At 64.2% G+C, this 17,280-nt stretch overlaps 1 protein-coding gene across 6 annotated transcripts in view; it reads left to right on the plus strand.

Moving 5' to 3' along the window:
- SLC12A7 (solute carrier family 12 member 7) overlaps positions 1 to 17,280 on the plus strand; it is a 66,502-nt gene that overhangs the window by 8,999 nt on the left and 40,223 nt on the right. For 2 of the 6 annotated variants that reach the window (XM_027980193.2, XM_027980194.2), the window contains exon 1: positions 17,082 to 17,250. The exons of the other annotated variants lie outside the window; for them this stretch is intronic. In XM_027980193.2, the coding sequence (XP_027835994.1) occupies positions 17,127 to 17,250 (124 nt within the window). In that variant the 5' untranslated portion in view covers positions 17,082 to 17,126. Of the gene's footprint in view, positions 1 to 17,081; positions 17,251 to 17,280 lie in introns of those variants that run through there. 6 annotated transcript variants of the gene reach the window in all.

Below are 17,280 nucleotides of genomic sequence, written 5' to 3' on the forward strand. Positions count from 1 at the left end.
CTGCGACGCTGAGCAAGACTGTGCCGGGCGCACGGGCCCCGCGTCCCCTGTTTACAGGACGCCTCCCCGGGGTGCGGGGTGGGGTGTGGAGCCTGCAGGTAATGCCAGCCACCCGCCTCCAGCCCGAACGCCTGTGCCCACCCGCCCAGGGCTGTTAGTAAGCTGAAGGCGACCACCCACAGATGTGGCCGCTATCCAGACGGTGGTCGGGAGGACTCCAGCGCTGGGTGGAGCCGGCCAGCGCCATCTGAGCCCATGCAGGTCGGGGACAGCAGGGTCCTAGGGGCCTGGGTCCTGCCCCGCACCTGTGCGAGGAGAGACCCCGCCCTCCCGTGGACAAGGGCCCTCCGTTGGCCCGCAGGGAGGGGTCCCCAGGACCCCGGATCCTGCTCCACCGCACACCCTCCTCGGAGTCCTGACCTGTGAACACAGCCTGGGCCTCGTGGCCCTGCAGGGTTTCCCAGTCTGACAGGTGTGGGGGCCCCTTGGGTCTCGGGGGGCTGCTGAACACTGCAGGGGAGCCGTGAGGCCCTCAGCCTGGACCAGCCTGGCCGGGGACGGGGGTCTGTGCCCACCGACCTCGATGCACCGAGGCGAGGACATTCCCGGCCACGGTGCAGCGTCTGGAGGCCTGGAGTGTGTACCCAGGTGCCCTTGGAAATGCTGTTTTAGGGCAGGCTGTGAAGGCGTCAGAACGTGGGGGGCTAGGACGGCAGGGTGGGGGGCTCATGGACGTTCGTGAGATATGCAGGCCTGAAGTCGGGTCGCAAATGTGGAGCCTGGCTGCCCAGGTGTCCGGCACCGTCACACGGCCCGTCTGGGAGGCAGATCACCTTGCAGAGCAGCCTCGTCTGCTGGGCGGGCCAGGCCTCGGTGTGCAGAGTCTCCTTGGCCTGTGCGCCCTTGGTGGGGGCTGGGGGCTCTGGATGCCGCGTCCTGCCCTGCCCGCCCTGTGTGTGTGGCCCGCAGCCCCTGCTACAGGCACGTGGTGGGGTGCGGGGCCCAGGGTTGATGCCACTCGTGGGCTGAATGGTGACCCCTAAAGACACATCCTTGCCCTGACCCCTGGGGCCTTCCTGGAAAAAGGCTCTCTGCAGACGTGGCTCAGGGTCTGGAGATGACGAGGGCGTCCTGGGTTCACTGAGGGTCCTGGCTGTAAGACGAGGATCCTGGGGAGACATGGGGGTAGGACAGGCACGCGGAAGACGAGGGCAGAGGGCCCGCCTGCGGCCTCAGAGCCTCGGCTGTCCTGCAGCTGGTCAAGGCAGGACGCACGCTCCCCTGAGCCCCGGGCCCATGCGAGCCTCCAGCCCCAGAGCCGAGCGGACGTTTCTGAGTCAGGCCACCCGCCTGTGGTTACAGGTCTCAGCACCCACAGGACCCCGCTCTCGAGGGGTGCCTGCAGGGCTGGGCAGGTTTGTCTGAGGTGCACCCTGGCCCTGTGGGGCGGTGCAGAGGAGCCTGGGTGCCCGACGCCACCTCGCTGGACCCGCCAGGGCCTACCCCTGGGCAGCATCGTCACGGCCGTGCTCCAGGAGGCCTCATGTGTGCACTGCTTGGGAGGTGTGGTTGGGGACGGGGGCACCACCGACTGCAAGTACAGGGCCGGAGGGGTCTGGGGGCAGCAGGCCCAGCCCAGGCCCTACCCCCTCCCGAGCACCCTCCCTGCTGCCCAGGAGCTGGCACGGCCTCCCTGGACCCGCCTTCCCGAGGGCTTCATGGGGTGGTCCCGGTGTCGCCCCAAAACCGGTGGCGCCTCTTGGTGTTCAGTTCAGTCACTCAGTCGTGTCCGACTCTTTGTGACCCCATGAATCACGGCACGCCAGGCCTCCCTGTCCACCACCAACTTCCAGAGCTGGCTCAGACTCATGTCTATCAAGTCAGTGATGATCCAACCATCTCATCCTCTGTCGTCCCCTTCTCCTCCTGCCTTCAATCTTTCCCAGCATCAGGGTCTTTTCCAATGAGTCAGTTCTTCACATCAGGTGGCCCAACTATTGGAGTTTCAGCTTCAGCATCAGTCCTTCCAAAGAAATCCCAGGGCTGATCTTCAGAATGGACTGGTTGGATCTCCTTGCAGTCCAAGGGACTCTCAAGAGTCTTCTCCAACACCACAGTTCAAAAGCATCAATTCTTCGGCGCTCAGCCTTCTTCACAGTCCAACTCTCACATCCATACATGACCACAGGAAAACCATAGCCTTGACTAGACGGACCTTAGTCGGCAAAGTAATGTCTCTGCTTTTGAATATGCTATCTAGGTTGGTCATAACTTTTCTTCCAAGGAGTAAACGTCTTTTAATTTCATGGCTGCAATCACCATCTGCAGTGATTTTGGAGCCCAAAAATAAAGTCTGACACTGTTTCCACTGTTTCCCCATCTATTTCCCATGAAGTGATGGGACCAAATGCCATGATCTTTGTTTTCTGAATGTTGAGCTTTAAGCCAACTTTTTCACTCTCCTCTTTCACTTTCATCAAGAGGCTCTTTAGTTCCTTTTCGCTTTCTGCCATAAGAGTGATGTCATCTGCATATCTGAGGTTATTGATATTTCTCTCAGCAATCTTGATTCCAGCTTGTGCTTCTTCCAGCCCAGAGTTTCTCATGATGTACTCTGCATATAAGTTAAATAAGCAGGGTGACAATATACAGCCTTGACGCACTCCTTTTCCTATTTGGAACCAGTCTGCTGTTCCATGTCCAGTTCTAACTGTTGATGATTGATCTGCATACAAATTTCTCAAGAGGCAGGTCAGGTGGTCTGGTATTCCCATCTCTCTCAGAATTTTCCACAGTTTGGTGTGATCCACACAGTCAAAGGCTTTGGCATAGTCAGTAAAGCAGAAGTAGATGTTTTTTCTGGAACTCTCTTGCTTTTTCTATGATCCAATGGATGTTGGCAATTTGATCTCCGGTTCCTCTGCCCTTTCTAAAACCAGCTGGAACATCTGGAACCTCTTGGTGGGCGTGAGCCAAAAGTCACCGGGCGGGAGAGGAAGGATGCGGTGTCACAGCAAGTGAGGAGGGCCCTGGGGTCTCCCCCAGACGACAAGACTGGGGTGCCTTAGACTAAGGGCGCAGGCACGCTCGCGGAGGGGCCTGAGCAGAGGACTCAGCCTAGGACTGGGCCAGAGTCCACAGACCCCAGGCCTGAGCTGACGGAAGCCGCCCCGGTCAACACCGCCCTCCCCGGCCGGGGCGGGCCCTCGGGAGGGGCTCAGACTGCTCTACACTGAACCCTTAGCTCCTGTTGTCTCCCTTCCCCGAAGGTCACTGATCGCTGAGACCCCCCAGGGCAAGCCTGTCTTCAGGCTTCAGTGACAAAGTAGCTCAGGCCCCGGATGGCTCCTCTTCCGTCACCAGAGCCTGGTTCTGTCTCCAGGGACCCCCCCACCCCATCCGCTTACCCCAGGAGGAGGAGGAGGAGGAGACCCCCGCCAAGTGACCCTGGGCCCCCGCGGAGGGGGTGGCTGTGTCCTGTTGTGGGCCGAGGGGTGACCGAGGAGCCCTCGGAAACAGGGCCTGTTGGGACCCGCTGCCCGGAGCAGACCTGACCACAGTGTGCGGCCCGCAAGCGGCTGGGCTCCCCCCCCAACCCTGCTCCCATGGGGCCGGGGCTGTGCCCCCCTTGAAGGCCCTCGAATGAAGAGAAGCCCCCGCGAGGGAGTGGCCCCACTGCAGCCTGCAGTCCTCGAGGGGCCCCGCACGTTCAGGAGCTGGTGATGGACAGGGAGGCCCGGCATGCTGCAGTCCGTGGGGTCACAAAGAGACAGACACGACTCACGGACTGAACTGAACCGAACTGGTTGAGTTACCCTGGGGGCAACTTCACTGGCCCCAGAGGCTGGGAGTGGTCACCGAAGGTCCAAACGGGTCAGGCAGGGCCAGGGGACACGAGCAAGGTGGGAGAGGGTGGCAGGAGGGCCTCGGACCGCCCGAGGTAGCGAGGTGCCCAGCACCATGAGGCCAGCACGTGGAGAATGGTGCCCCGGCCTCTCCCCAGAGCAGTGTCTGCCTGGACTTCACAAGCCCCAACCTGGGGATCATCCCAACCTAAAGGCAGGGCGGGTGATGCTGCGGGGTGGGAAATGCTGCTGGTCTCAGAAATGCGGCCGGGGGTGGGCTGCCTGCTGTGTGCGGGGTCCTGGTTAAGGCGCGGGGGGCACAGCTCCCTGCCCCTGGCCGGGGGTCCTGAGGATGCTCTCGAACGGAAGGGGGTGGGAGGCGGGGCTTGGCTGCAAGGGCCGCTGGCAGGAGGAGGGGCCTCGGCGGCCACTGTCCACCAAGCGCGGCAGCGCAGAGGCCTTGCTGTGCACAGGAGTGGGGACTCCCGGGGCGAGGGCTCGGCCCCGCCATGGCGCTCATTTGGGAGCGGGGGGGGGGGGGGGGGGGGGGGGGCATCCCAGCTGGGGGTGGGGCTCAGGTGTCCTGACCAGGCTACAACCAGGGAAACTGACGGGGCGGGGAGGCGGCGTCCCCCCAGGTTGGTGAGAGGAGCCCCGGACCCCCGGTGGTTGGTCCTGAGCTGGAAGGCGCATCAGTGGCCGCGGGGGCCCGTCGCCGCTGAGGCTGTGGTTTGGCTCCTGGGCTGGCGGAGGCAGAGGCTGTGGGCCGAGCATCCGTGGTCTCCTGTGAGCTGGCCGCCTGCCCTCGGAGTCTCCACACTGCTGACGGGGCTCCACGCGGGGCGGGACCAGAGTGCTTCAGCCAGGGGCTTGTTTTTAGGTTTCCGGAGAGGAGCATGTGGCCGCCATGGCTGTGGGGTGGACAGCCCCGCGGTGGAGGCAGAGTCAGCCCCAGGGGGCCCAGGAGGGTGGAAACGCAGGCACAGAGGCTGGCCCTGCTGAGTGGCACTCAGTCCAGAGCAAAGTCCCTGCGGCTGCAGGCGCCAGGGCACAACCTGCGGGGTGACGCCTGGGCCTGGGGCATCAGCCCCTGTGGGAGACCCGCCTAACAGAGAGCAGGGGAGTCAGGCTGGCCACCAGCCTGGAGGACGCCCCTGCCCGTGGGCTTCCTGGACGGCCCACGCCAGCCTCTCTCTCTCTCTCTCACTCTGAGCCAGTGTCGCCTGGGTCCCGGGCCTCCTCGTGACTGGGGCTGCAGTTCTGTTCCTGGGAAACCGCTGCAGATGTAGTCAGGAGCCCCCGCCGCCATCACCTCGGCCCCCAGACAGGCCCCGGAGGGGCGTGAGAGGCTGCCTTCCCAAGCCAGTCGGGGTCACAGTCACGGCCACGGCCCCCACGGTCCCAGGGGAGGCCTGTGGGCCTGGGGAGGGATTCTTCCTTCCTGTAGGTTCACAAAGTGGAGGAAACACCCCCCAGATGCAAGTGCCTTTTGCCTTCGCCCTCCCGCCGGCCCCTGCGCCAGGGTGGGGTGGGGGCTCTGCTGCTGGGCCTCCCGTCGTCTGCACCTGTGGCTGCTCCCCCCAGGCTCCTTCCTGACTCCCCCAGGCCCCCACCTGCCCCAGGGGCACAGCCCTGCCCTGGTGTCCCCTGATGCTTGGCCTGCCCAGCCCGCCCTGGCCCACAGTTTCCCTGCCCTGGGCGGCAGAGGCCTCGGGAGGGTGTCTGTGGTGAGTGGAGACCAGGCTGGCGCCGGGCACCCCCGTGGGGATACAAGAGCGAGGCCCGGATCACGGTGGTGTGTCTGTGTCTGTGGGGGTGTCCTGGGTCTGTGCGTGCACTTGTGGGTCCGTGTGGGAGATCGGTGTGATCAGTGTGTGTCTGTGTGTCTGTATCTGCACTTCTGTGTTCATATGTGTGTTCGTGTGTCTGTACCCGCACATCTGTGTGTCCGTGTGTCTGTAGGGGCTGCGCTGGCCCTGGTCTGACAGGCAGGGCCTCAGGAGGCATTGGATGGGGATGTCCTGAGCGGAGGAGGCTGGCCTCCCACAGGACGGGCCACGTCAGCAGCGAGAGGACCGTCTGGGGGAGACCGGGCACCCTGGGGGCGGCCAGTTGGGGTTCAGGAGCCCGGGTACAGCTCCTCGTGCCACTGCGCAGCCCGCCCGGGGGCAGGGACCTTCTGGGGAGGCCGCTGGGAGTAGGCTGAGGGCTGGGGCGGCCTGCTGGCCCTGGGCTGAGCCAGCTGGGCCTGGGGGCTCACCTGTGGCCTGGCCCTGAGTTGGGGGCTACAGAGCCCCCCACCAGCTACGGGAGCTGCGGCCTCTCTTCTCTGCCTGCCTGCCAGGCGCACCTGACCCCCCATGTGGTGGCCCCGTGGCCGTTCCAGACGTGGCTCGCGCCCTGCCTGGCTTGACCAGGGTCCCCCGGGCCCCGCTGGCCCCTGCTCTTGACCACGTGCGCGCTCTGCCCTGTCCCTACGCTGGGAGCTGAGATTCTCGCAGCCCCTAGGCTGAGCTGACGGGCCCTGCTCAGCCTGCCGCCCCGCCTCGGGGCAGGTCAGGTGTGTGTGCAGGAGGGGGTCGGTTTCTGGCCGCTCAAGCTGGAACCTGGATTCTGGTGACCCCCCCGCCGGGGGACTGAGGTTTGCACTCACGGGGCCTGCTGGTAACACGCGTGTGCACACGCCTTCGTCCGTGGTTCCCGCGGCCCCTGTGGCCACACGTGGGCTCCTCACCCAGCAGAACCGACCCCTTCCCGCCGCCGTGTACTCGAGCCTTGCTTCCTGTTTGTGCTGAGGTGCATGTGACCCAGTGTTTACCACCCGAAACGTTCTCAGCGCACAGCCCCATCACACCACCCTCCGTGTGGCCCCTCCTCGTCCTGTGAGGCTGGAGCGCCGTCCCCGTGAGCACTGACTCCCTGCCCCCACCCGCCACCCCCTGTCCTCCAGGAGCCCGACTCCTCTGGGCCCCTGTGTGAGCGAGTCGCAGGGTCTGTTCTCCTGGGACCCATGCATGTCACCGAGCACGGGGTCCTCAGAGCTCACCCGTGCTGGAGCCTGGCGAGAGGGGAGGAGAGTTTCCAGAACCTTCCCGGAGTGGAGCCAGTGCTGGCCTCCTCTTCAGCCCTCCAGAGGGGCCACAGCACCGGAGGGCAGCGTCCAGGCCCCTGGGCCTCCTGGTGACTGTCGGGCGAGTAACAGACGGCCAGCAGGGGCGGGGAGGGCACCGAGGGGGCCCCAGCCTGTACCCGGGCCTGCTGCCCAGCTCTGCCTCCGGCCCACATCCCCGGGGGGAGCTGCCTTGTCCGTGGGCCTCCTGGGCCTCTGCTGCTCAGCCTGGCTCCTCTCAGATCCTGCCAGGAGGCCAGGAGGCAGAGGCGTTCCAGCAGGTTCCAAGCCCGCCGCACACCCTCACGCCCAGACCCTCTCCCATCCGGCCAGTCCCAGCTCAGCTCGGTGTCTCCCCACTTGCACCTCAGTGCCTGCCCAGACCACCCTCACCGGACAGATTCCTGCCGGCTCCGTGGTGCCCGCCCTCAGGCCCCCTCGGCTGCCCCCATCAGACCGGCCTGGGGGTCCCCCTTGGTTCGGGGTCCTCCTAAGCTCTGCCCCCCCGAGGCTGGGCCGTGCGCCCCCCCCCCCCCCCCCCCCCAGGCACCCTGGTAGCCCTAGGCCTCCGCCTCCCCGCCTCCTCCCCGGGGACCTCTCCTGGCTGAGGCCCACGTGTGTCCCAGGCTGCAGCTTCAGGGCAGGGAGAAGTTCTCCGCGTCCTCCCACCTGACTCGGGGGCACCAGGCACAAGGCTGGGCAGGTTTGGGCCCGGCGTGTCCGCTCCTGGGCGTGGGAGGCCTGGGCTGAACCCTCCCAACCTCCCTCGTCCCCTGCCTGCTGTCCTGCCCCGTGAAGCTCCCCCAGCGCCCACCCTGGTGCTCGGCGAGGAGGCACCTCCCCGCAGTCAGCCTCGCCCGGGGGCCCTGCTGGCCGCCTGGCTGGAGCCAGCGCCGGCGTCTCTGCAGGTTCCAGAGCTGCCACATCGGCCACCTCGGTGGGGCAGCAGAGAGTCACGAGACGAGACTCCTGCAACCCGAACGGGCGCACTTTTGAGCGACTTTCACCCTGTTTTCTGAATCACATCCAGAAAGGAAGTCCTCAGGCAACACCAGAGGCTTCTTGGGTTTTCAGGGGAGAGCAGAGTCCTGTGCCCTGGGCTGCCCCAGCGAGCACGTCCCCCCCTCCCGCCCCTGGTGGGCTGAGCCCCACCCGCAGGCCCTAGGCCCAGGGGTCAGGTGACAGGGCACAGCCCAGGTTCCCGACCTCTGACGACAGCCAGCATCTTTGCCTCTGAATCACCTGGTTTCGGGGCAGGGGAATAATGCAGGCCTTGGAAGATCATGGCATCCGGTCCCATCACTTCATGGGAAATAGATGGGGAAACAGTGGAAACAGCGTCAGACTTTGTTTGGGCTCCAAAATCACTGCAGATGGTGACTACAGCCATGAAATTAAAAGACGCTTACTCCTTGGAAGGAAAGTTATGGGCAACCTAGATAGTATATTCAAAAGCAGAGACATTACTTTGCCGACTAAGGTCCGTCTAGTCAAGGCTACGGTTTTTTCAGTGGTCATGTATGGATGTGAGAGTTGGACTGTGAAGAAGGCTGAGCACCAAAGAATTGATGCTTTTGAACTGTGGTGTTGGAGAAGACTCTTGAGAGTCCCTTGGACTGCAAGGAGATCCAACCAGTCCATTCTGAAGGAGATCAGCCCTGGGATTTCTTTGGAAGGAATGATGCTGAAGCTGAAGCTCCAGTACTTTGGCCACCTCATGGGAAGAGTTGACTCACTGGAAAAGACTCTGATGCTGGGAGGGATTGGGGGCAGGAGAAGGGGACGACAGAGGATGAGATGCTGGATGGCATCACTGACTTGATGGACATGAGTCTGAGTGAACTCCGGGAGTGGGTGATGGACAGGGAGGCCTGGCGTGCTGCGATTCATGGGGTCGCAAAGAATCGGACACGGCTGAGCGCCTGAACTGAACTGAACTGGAAGCAGGTGTCCCTGGCTTCTGTGAGTGTAATGCCGGCCGAGGTCCTGTATTTTCTTGCGGCTCCATCACGCCAGTTCCGCGCCACCTGTCAGGCTGCGACTTTCCCCGAGACGGAGGCTGCTGGGCGCCGTGGTGTCAGCAGCGGGTGTCGCTTCACCCTCAGCCCCTAGTCTACCCCCCGCTTTCCCCTTTGGGAGCCCTCAGTTTGCTTTGTCTGGGGCAGGGGGCAGTGTCTGTTTCGTAAATAAGGTCATTTGTGTCTCTTTTTTAGACTCACGTGTAAGCGACACATTTTCTCTGACTCACTACACTTAGTGTAGTCATCTCTAGGTCCGTCCACGTTGCTGCAAACGGCGTTTCACCTGCTTTTACGGCTGAGCAATATTCTGTCGTCTTACGGGCCACGTCTCTCTCCATTCCTCTGTCCAGACACTTGGGCTGTCTCCGTGTCTGGCTGCTGTGAGCAGCGCTGCAGTGAACGCTGGGGCGTGTGTGTCTTTCCTTTTCAATGCCCATCCTTGCTGGCGTGGGAGCCCGGAGGAGCTGCTGTCCCAGGGTGCCTGAAACTCTCTTCCTGTCCCCTCCGGCCGGGCCCCTGCTGTGACCCCCTCCCCTCTGGCCTGGCCCCTCCCATGACCCCTCCCCTCTGGCCCGGCCCCTCCCATGACCCCCTCCCCTCTGGCCCGGCCCCTCCCATGACCCCCTCCCCTCTGGCCCGGCCCCTCCCATGACCTCCTCCCCTCTGGCCCGGCCCCTCCCGTGACCCCTCCCAAGCTGCAGTCACAGGGCTTTTCTGGTTCCGCTTTCCTGTCCTGCATCCCTGTTCTCCTCGGGAGTGTAGCAATTAGACGGTCTAGCCCTGGGTTTTGTTTTCCTCTGGGCTCAGCGTTCCCTCACATCACAGGGTCTGACCCGCCGAGCTTGTCTCTCAAAGGACCCGGATCTTGTGCTGGGCACAGCCTGAGCTGGTGGATTCTGAGTCTGAGGCCTGTGTGACCTTGGCAAACCTCAGTGGCAATCAGAGCTTATTTTTAAAATGTATTTTTAACTCATTGCCGTGAGAAAATAGAAATTAATGGCTTGTAGCTTTTATACAAAAAGCCGTTCTCTGTAGACAGAGGCGGGACTTACGAGCTAGCACAGCCTTCTCCATGCTCACGTGGCTCAAGCCCAGCGTTTAAGGTTTGAATGAGGTCATTAGGCCGAGAGAGAGCTGTCCAGCCCAGAGACTGCCCATCAAACGCACTTCCCGTCTCTCTCTCCTCAGGGAATCAAGGAAAGCCGAGAGGAGAGCTGGGTTTGGTTCAATTTGCCAGAGCAGATCTGAAGTTTGAAACTCAGGGTGACGGCTCAGCCCGCGTGGGGAACGGTTAGCAGAATTGGCCACAGCCAGGCCTGCGTGTGTCCCCACGCGCTGCGACACTCTCAAGCGTCCCTCAGAGGTTCGTGCCCGGGAGTCAGCCAGAGCCACGTGCGGCCCCCAGCCCGGCTGCAGTCCTCTCTCTGGGCCCAGGACGGGTGGCATGACCTTGGGGCAGGTCCTGGCCTCGCTATCTGCGCTGTGGGTAATAATAGGGCAGAAATCACTGCCCTGGGCACTTGAGGGTGGCCCACTTATCTGCGGGCTTCAGCAGCTGTTTCATTTAAAAGGTTGTGAGGTATTTTTGTCTCCATTGCATGTCACCAGACGCAGCAGGTCCAGAGGAGTGTCCCACGAGAGTCGGCACCCCCGTCTGTCGGTCAGAGTCGGCCACTGAGAGGCCTCCTGTCTCCTTCTGGGGGCTGTGTGCACGTGTGCGCACCTTTGTGACCCCGTCCCCACAGGGAGCATAGTTTAAATGCTCATGTTTACTTGACACAGACCCTGGGAAGCGCCCCCCACGACCCCAACAGGGAGCACGAAGTGAAGTGAGTGATCAGAGGTGGAAGGAACCCAGGTGTCTGCCAGTGGCTGATGGATAAACACAGCGCGGCCCATTCAGACTCTGGAATGGGATTCCACCTTCCAAGGAAGGACGTCTGAGACTTCCCTGGTGATCTGGTGACCGAGACTCCAAGCTCCCGAAGCAGGGGGCCTGGGTTTGATCCCTGGTTAGGGAACCAGATCCCACATACTGAGGCTGAGACCCAGAGCAGCGAAATAAATAGATAAATATTATTTAAAAAAAGACCTTCTGATACAGGCCCCAGCATGGAAGGTTCTCGAGGCTCTGCTGTCAGGGAAGGACAGGCACTGAGCGGGTCCCGGCTAAGGACCTGGATAGTCAGAGCCACAGAGGCGGAGCATAGGGCGGTGGGTTCCTGGGGTGGGGCAGGGGTGGGGAGCTGATGTTTAAGGGAGAAAAGTTCAGTTTTGCAGTATGAGAAAGTCCCAGAAATGGAGATGGTGGTAGTGGCTGCTTAACCACGCGCTTATGTGAATGAACACGGCGGAGTATTTGTGGGGCCCTGCCCAGCAGGCGGCTTCCCTGGGAGCTCAGATGGTAAAGAGTCCGATGGTCTTTCTCCTCCGGTGAGGGCTGCTCACCCCAGTGCACACTGGAGCCCCACCCAGCCCCGTCCAGCTCGCTATCCCGGCAGCGGTCTGTGCCGGCTGCTGGTCCTCCTTCCCGGCTGCCACGCGGGCAGGACAGTGCGGCCCCCCTGGCCTCCCCGCCTCGCACAGCCCACCACAAGGGCCCACTCCCCGCTCGCCGGTGGCTGTGGGCAGGGCTTGTGCGTTGCTTGCAGTGGACCGACCCGGCCTGCTGCTGGGAACAGCTGGGGTGTCTCTGGGCCCACACGGTACCGTGGGATCTCTGGGTGGTGACAGAGCCTGGTTTGCACACCTGCCAGTCGGGGAGCCCCGTGCCCTGCCCTCCCCCGCCCGGTCCCTGCCCTTCTGCTGAGGTCCTTCCCGGGTCCGCACAGGCCTGGGTTGGCTGCCCAGCCCGCGGCTGCCGTGGGCTCTGCACCCACTTTCCCGCCCCAGCCGTGTCTGTGAAGCACAGAGGTGGTCGCTGTCCCCAGTGACCACTTAGGGTCCTCTCGTGAAAAGTGTCCCAGGTCACGACAGAGTCCCCAGCCTCCACTCCACTCCTGAGTGGGCTTCCTAGGAGGCTCGGCGGTGAAAGGCCCGCCGGCCAGTGCAGGAGGCACAGGAGCTGTGGGTTTGGTCCCCGAGTCGAGGAGGCCCCAGAGGAGGGCGTGGCAGCCCACTCCAGCATTCTGGCCCGGACAGCCCTTGGGGTCACAAAGAGTCCAATACGGCTAAGCACGGCGGTGTTCTGCAGCCCTAAGCTCAGGCTGCAGGCCTGCCGCCTCCCTGATGGTGAGCCCGGAGCCACCCCACGGGTGTCCTGCCCGCAGCCCTGAGGGCGCCCACGGCACTCTGAGGGGTGAGATGGGAGCCTGGTCACCGCGTCAACAGGAAGGTCCGAGGGGACCCCAGTGCCGCGCGTGGAACCTGACGCCCTTTAGGAGCACTGCTGTTGGGAACCACCTGCACGCGGGGCTGGGGTGGAGGACCAAGCAGCGAAGGGGAGCCGTTGGGCCTGAAGGGAGCTCAGGGGCTCCAGAGTTTGAAGCTGACACTCCTGTCAAGCCCCCCAGCCTCTCACCTCGTCCTGGCACAGGAGGCTGGTGCCGGCCCACCCGGGAACTCCCTGGGGAGTCCGGCGAGGGCGGCTGTGCCCTGATGTCGCCCCGAGCCGTCCCAGGCCTGGGCTGGGGGTGGGTGGTTGTGCAGGGGGCTGGGGGCTGCCCGAAGATGGCAGAGGGGGGCAGGGGGGCGAGAGACTGGGCTCAGAGCCCCGAGGCCCTGAGGGTCGCCTCTGCTCCTGGCAGCCAGGCTGAGGGTGAGAAAAGACGGGAGCTGTGGACCAGGGTGGATGGGAGGTGGCGCCACACACAGGCATGGCCGAGGGCGGGGGCTGCTCCCAGGATCCCTGCGAGGCAGACGGCCCTCCGGGAGTCGGGGTCCGGGGTGATGAGGGCTCCAGGCTTCCAGCCCCTCTGGGGCCCCAGCACAGGCTTAGGTGGGGCCCGCAGTGACCACAGGACTGGCCTTTGTACCCCCGGGTCCTGCTGCTTGAAAAGCGCCATGTTGTCAGAGGTGCAGCCCTCAGTGACACGGTGAGACTTCGAGCACCCTGTGGACTGGGGAGGACTTCCTCGAGCTTGCCTGGGACCTCTCAGCTCCTGTCTGCAGTCTGAGGTCCAGACAAGCACATGTGCTTTCCCAGGGAGGGCCTCACAGGCCAGATCTGGTTTCAGAAAAGAGCAGCAGGGCCGGCCTGCTGGACCAGGTGTCCTGTGCGGCCCCGCCCTCCCGGGACCCTCCCCGAGGTGGGCAGTGGGCGTCCTCTTTGAAGGCGCTGGGGCTCCAGGCAGCTGGGCTCCCTCGCTCTCTGCCCCCCGGCAGATCTGGGCCCTGACCCTCTTCCCAATAAACCTGCTGAAATGACCCCCAGAAACGGCCGGCGCCTTCGGGGGTTTCAACTCAGTTCAGCCTCGCCCCGGCCTGTTCTGGCCGTGTCCCACCCCGTCCCACCTCTGCCCAGGCCCACCCTCTCTCCTGGCGGGGGCGTCCCCGTCGCAGGGTCCGCCACGCCCAGAGCGGCCTTCCTCAGCCCTGGCTGAGCTTGTCCAGTCGTCCGAATGCCCTGCGGGCGGAGGGCCAAGAATCCCGTGGGGCCCGGCCAGGCCCGGTGCTTCCCTTTGCCAGCCCCATCCCTTCTCTGCAGTTTGGAAAGCTCTTTGCAAAGTCCTCAAATTACAGGGCCGAGTTTCTCAGGGTGGGGATGCCGCTCTCTCATCAGGGGCTCTGGGTCCTCCTGGTGGAACGCGGGCAGGAACCGGGAACCCGAGGCTGTGCTCCCCCCACCCCGCCCGCGTCCCACCCCGGCCAGGGCCTGTGAGGACTGTTCCCAGAGCTGACGGCGAACGTTTGTTCGAGATTCCTTGAAAAGAGGCTACTTGTGGAGTTAGAGGACAGGATGCGTCTCGGACTTTAAAGGAAGTGGGAAGCCCTCGGTTGTTCGAACTCGGGAGTCCTGGGGGTGAGGTCACAATAATGGCGAGGAGGGTACTGCCCGCCAGTGTGAGGGCCCCCAGCCTTGGGTGGCGGGAGGTGAGACGCCCCACCGGCCCCGTGGGGGTCTCCCGGATGGTCTGCCGGGCGACTGGCTCCCAGCCCTCCAGCACTCAGGCCCTGGGCTTGCTGAGCCATGTGTTCTTTCCCTTCCTCTGCCCCGCCAGGTCTCGGGGGTCTGCTGGTCTTCAGCGCTGCCCGACAGGGACCTTGCAGGGAGGTGCCGCCCACTGCTGTGTGTGCTGAGCTCCCCGGAGGAGGCCGAGGGGCAGGGTGGGCGGGCCTGGGACATCCAGGCACCAGGACGAGCCGGCCACTCAGCCAGGAGGCAGCTGACGTCCTGGGCTGGGACAGGCGGGGACAGGCAGGGCGGGCCTCCCCGGGGGACAGCAGGGCGTGGAGATAGCGTCCAAGATACCGCGAGGCCCCTTGGAAACGAGGCGCTTCTGTTGTCCGTTCGGCTGTTTCACTTGACGTCCAGCTGATTTACAAAGCTGTGGTGGCTTCAGGTGTCCAGCAAAGCGGTGCAGTCACACACACGCCCTTTCTCAGGCCGTCTCCCTCACAGTGTATCACGAGACGCCGAGCAGGGGCTCCCGTGCTACGTAAGTAGGTCCTTGAGGTTTGTCTCTTACACACAGTGAAAAAAGGAAACCTATTTACCGAGAGCTATGAAACTATCTTAGTCTGAAAAAATCCCAAACCGACAGGAACGTGCAAGGATTCACACGTGCCCCGTGCGGTCCCTACCCGCCGCACCCCCCACCCCACCCCCACTTCAGCCCTTTCACCTGGAAAGAGGGCTGGGCTTTGTTTGCTTCTCAGGTAGCAACGACGTGATTCGGGAGCCAGGCGTTGTTGCACGGGACCCAGAGCGAGCTGGGGCCAGGCTGGCGGCTTCGAAATGCAGGGCTCCTGAGTGTGCGGGACTCGGGTCCCCAAGGGGGAGCCCCCGGTGGGGGGCCTGGACTTGGGGTCACCGTGTGTGGCGGGGTTGGATGCAGGGTCACCAACAAAGGCTTCTGCAGACTCAGCACCGACTGCCACCCCGAGTTACTGCCGCCTGTGGGCGCGGGTTGGCGGGGAGGTTTTACTGGCAAGGCCCAGAGGGCAGGAGGCCTGCCAGCCTCCTCACAGCCCGGGCGGGTCTCAGCTCGTGGTGGCCCCGGGAGCTTGCCAGGAGGTCCACCCCTCGGCCTTCCAGATGAGGAAACTGAGGCCAGAGGCCGCCGGCAGGGGCTGGGGTCCGCCCTTGGGTTTGCTGCTCTCTCCGGGCGGGGAGCTTGCTGTCTGGAGGCCCCAGGCTGGCTTGGTGTGTGTGTGTGGGGGGGGTGTCCCAGGCCTGGGGCAGGGGCGACCCCTTTCTGAGCCACGGTGTGCAGGGCCCTCGTGGGTGGCAGGAGAGGGTCTGTTGCCCCCACCCCTCAGCCCCACATCCGTGGTGTCATCTTCCCCAGGGAGCTGGCCCTTCCCAGAGAACGTCTGGGGACCCTCCCCGACCTGCAGGGGGTGGACAGCCGCCCAGCACCACCCGCAGCCCGGAGCTTGAGCCTCGGCTCGGCTTTTTCCTGTGAGTCCTTTCCTTCTCAATCACTAGATACTTTGAAGGTCACCTCCAGGAGTTACGGCCTTTGTGTTTGGGGGCCTCATTGTAACTGTTTGCCTAGTTTCAGGGGCAGACTGGCTGACAGTATTGTCCCAGCAGGGACTCTGCTCCGGAACGAGGAAGTTCATTTGGAAGCCAGCTGACACTGGAAAAGGCCGACCTCTGCCATCTGACGTGCCAGCCCCTTCCACAGGCCTGCAGAGCCCCCTCTGCACAGGCTGGGCTGCGGGGGTGGCCCGGGTCAGCTGCACCCCTCCTCAGAAGGCTGGTGCCGGCTAGGGGCGGGAGACAGGGGAGCCTTCCCAGAGGGCCCAGCCATCCCGGGCCGGGCTGGGAGTCTGGACTGCCTCACTGCTTCTTTCGTCTTCCATGGGGATCGGCTTTTCTGGGCCTGGCTCTCTGCGGTTTGGTTGTTGACAAGAACCCAAGGCAGGGGAATGCACAGCCAGATCCCTGAACAGTGATCAAGATAAAGCCTCCTGCCTAAGGTCTGTAGCAACCTCCAGGCCTCAGTAAACAACCCGCCTGCCGCACAGGAGACCCGGGTTCAGCCCCTGGGTCAGAAGGTCCCCTGGACGAGGGCATGGCAACCCACTCCGGTATTCTTGCCTGGAGAATCCCATAAGGTCTGTAGCAGAGTCAGCGAGACTGATCAACTAACACTTTCACTTTCCTGCCTGGGGCCGGGAGCAGCCCCAGGCCTTTCCAAACAGGATCTGGGCCTGCTTGACCCACTGCAGTGCCCTGACCTCGCTGCCCACACCAAATACGCTTCACCCCATTTTTGTAAAAACGTTCCTGGGGTGACCCACGGCACCCCGCTGCTGCAACTCTTTGAACTCATTTCTCTTCGATGGACTTTCAGCCGTTGCCAGATTTCTTGTCTTTAAGAGACTTACAGGGTGCTTGGAGGCCACCTGGCAGGTGGCACCCTGGGTCTGGTGGCTCACCTGTGCCCTTCATGCCCTGGCTTCCCTTTCCCAGGGGCCTCCCCAGACCACACCGCCAGGGTCCGGCAGGGCGGGTTCCCGGAGCCCGCAGGGATGGGCCTGGCGACCTGTGTCCCGCCTGTGTCCCCTGTGGACGGAGCCCCCTGCTCGCCGGGAAGCGCTTCCCTAAATCGAGCTCTGGGTGAGTCAGACACGGGGGAGGGGAGACGCCCTCTCGGGTGAGGGGGCAGTGAGGCCGGAAGGGGTCCAGCTCCGGGCAGCGGGCTGGCAGCGAGGGCGCTGAGCGGGCAGAGGCCTGCGCCGGACACTGGCAGAGCGGGCAGCTCCGGAACCGAAAGTCAGCCGCTGGCGCGGGGCGGGCCGGGGGCCCGGAGGCGGCGGCGGCCCCCGCGCGCGGGCCGGGGCGGGCTCTCGGCGGAGGGCGCGCGGCTGCGGGCGCACGAACTTGCCCGGGGCCGGCGGGCCGGCAGGTGCGGTCACGTGGGGCGGGCGGGCCGGGGGCGGGCCGCGCGGACCCCGCCCCTGCGCCCTGGTCCGGCCGCGTCGGCGGGAGCGGGCGGAGCCGAGCGGGGAGCGCAGAGCGGCCGGGGCTCCGGGCTCGCCATGCCCACCAACTTCACCGTGGTGCCCGTGGAGGCGCGGGCGGACGGCGGCCAGGAGGAGGCGGCGGAGCCGAGCGAGGCGCCAGGCCCGCCCGAGGGCGGCGAGCCCGACTGCCCGAGCCCGGGTGAGCGCGGCCGCACCTGCCCGCGGGACA

This window comes from Ovis aries, chromosome 16 (genome assembly GCF_016772045.2).
Source record: "Ovis aries strain OAR_USU_Benz2616 breed Rambouillet chromosome 16, ARS-UI_Ramb_v3.0, whole genome shotgun sequence".
NCBI lineage: Eukaryota > Metazoa > Chordata > Mammalia > Artiodactyla > Bovidae > Ovis > Ovis aries.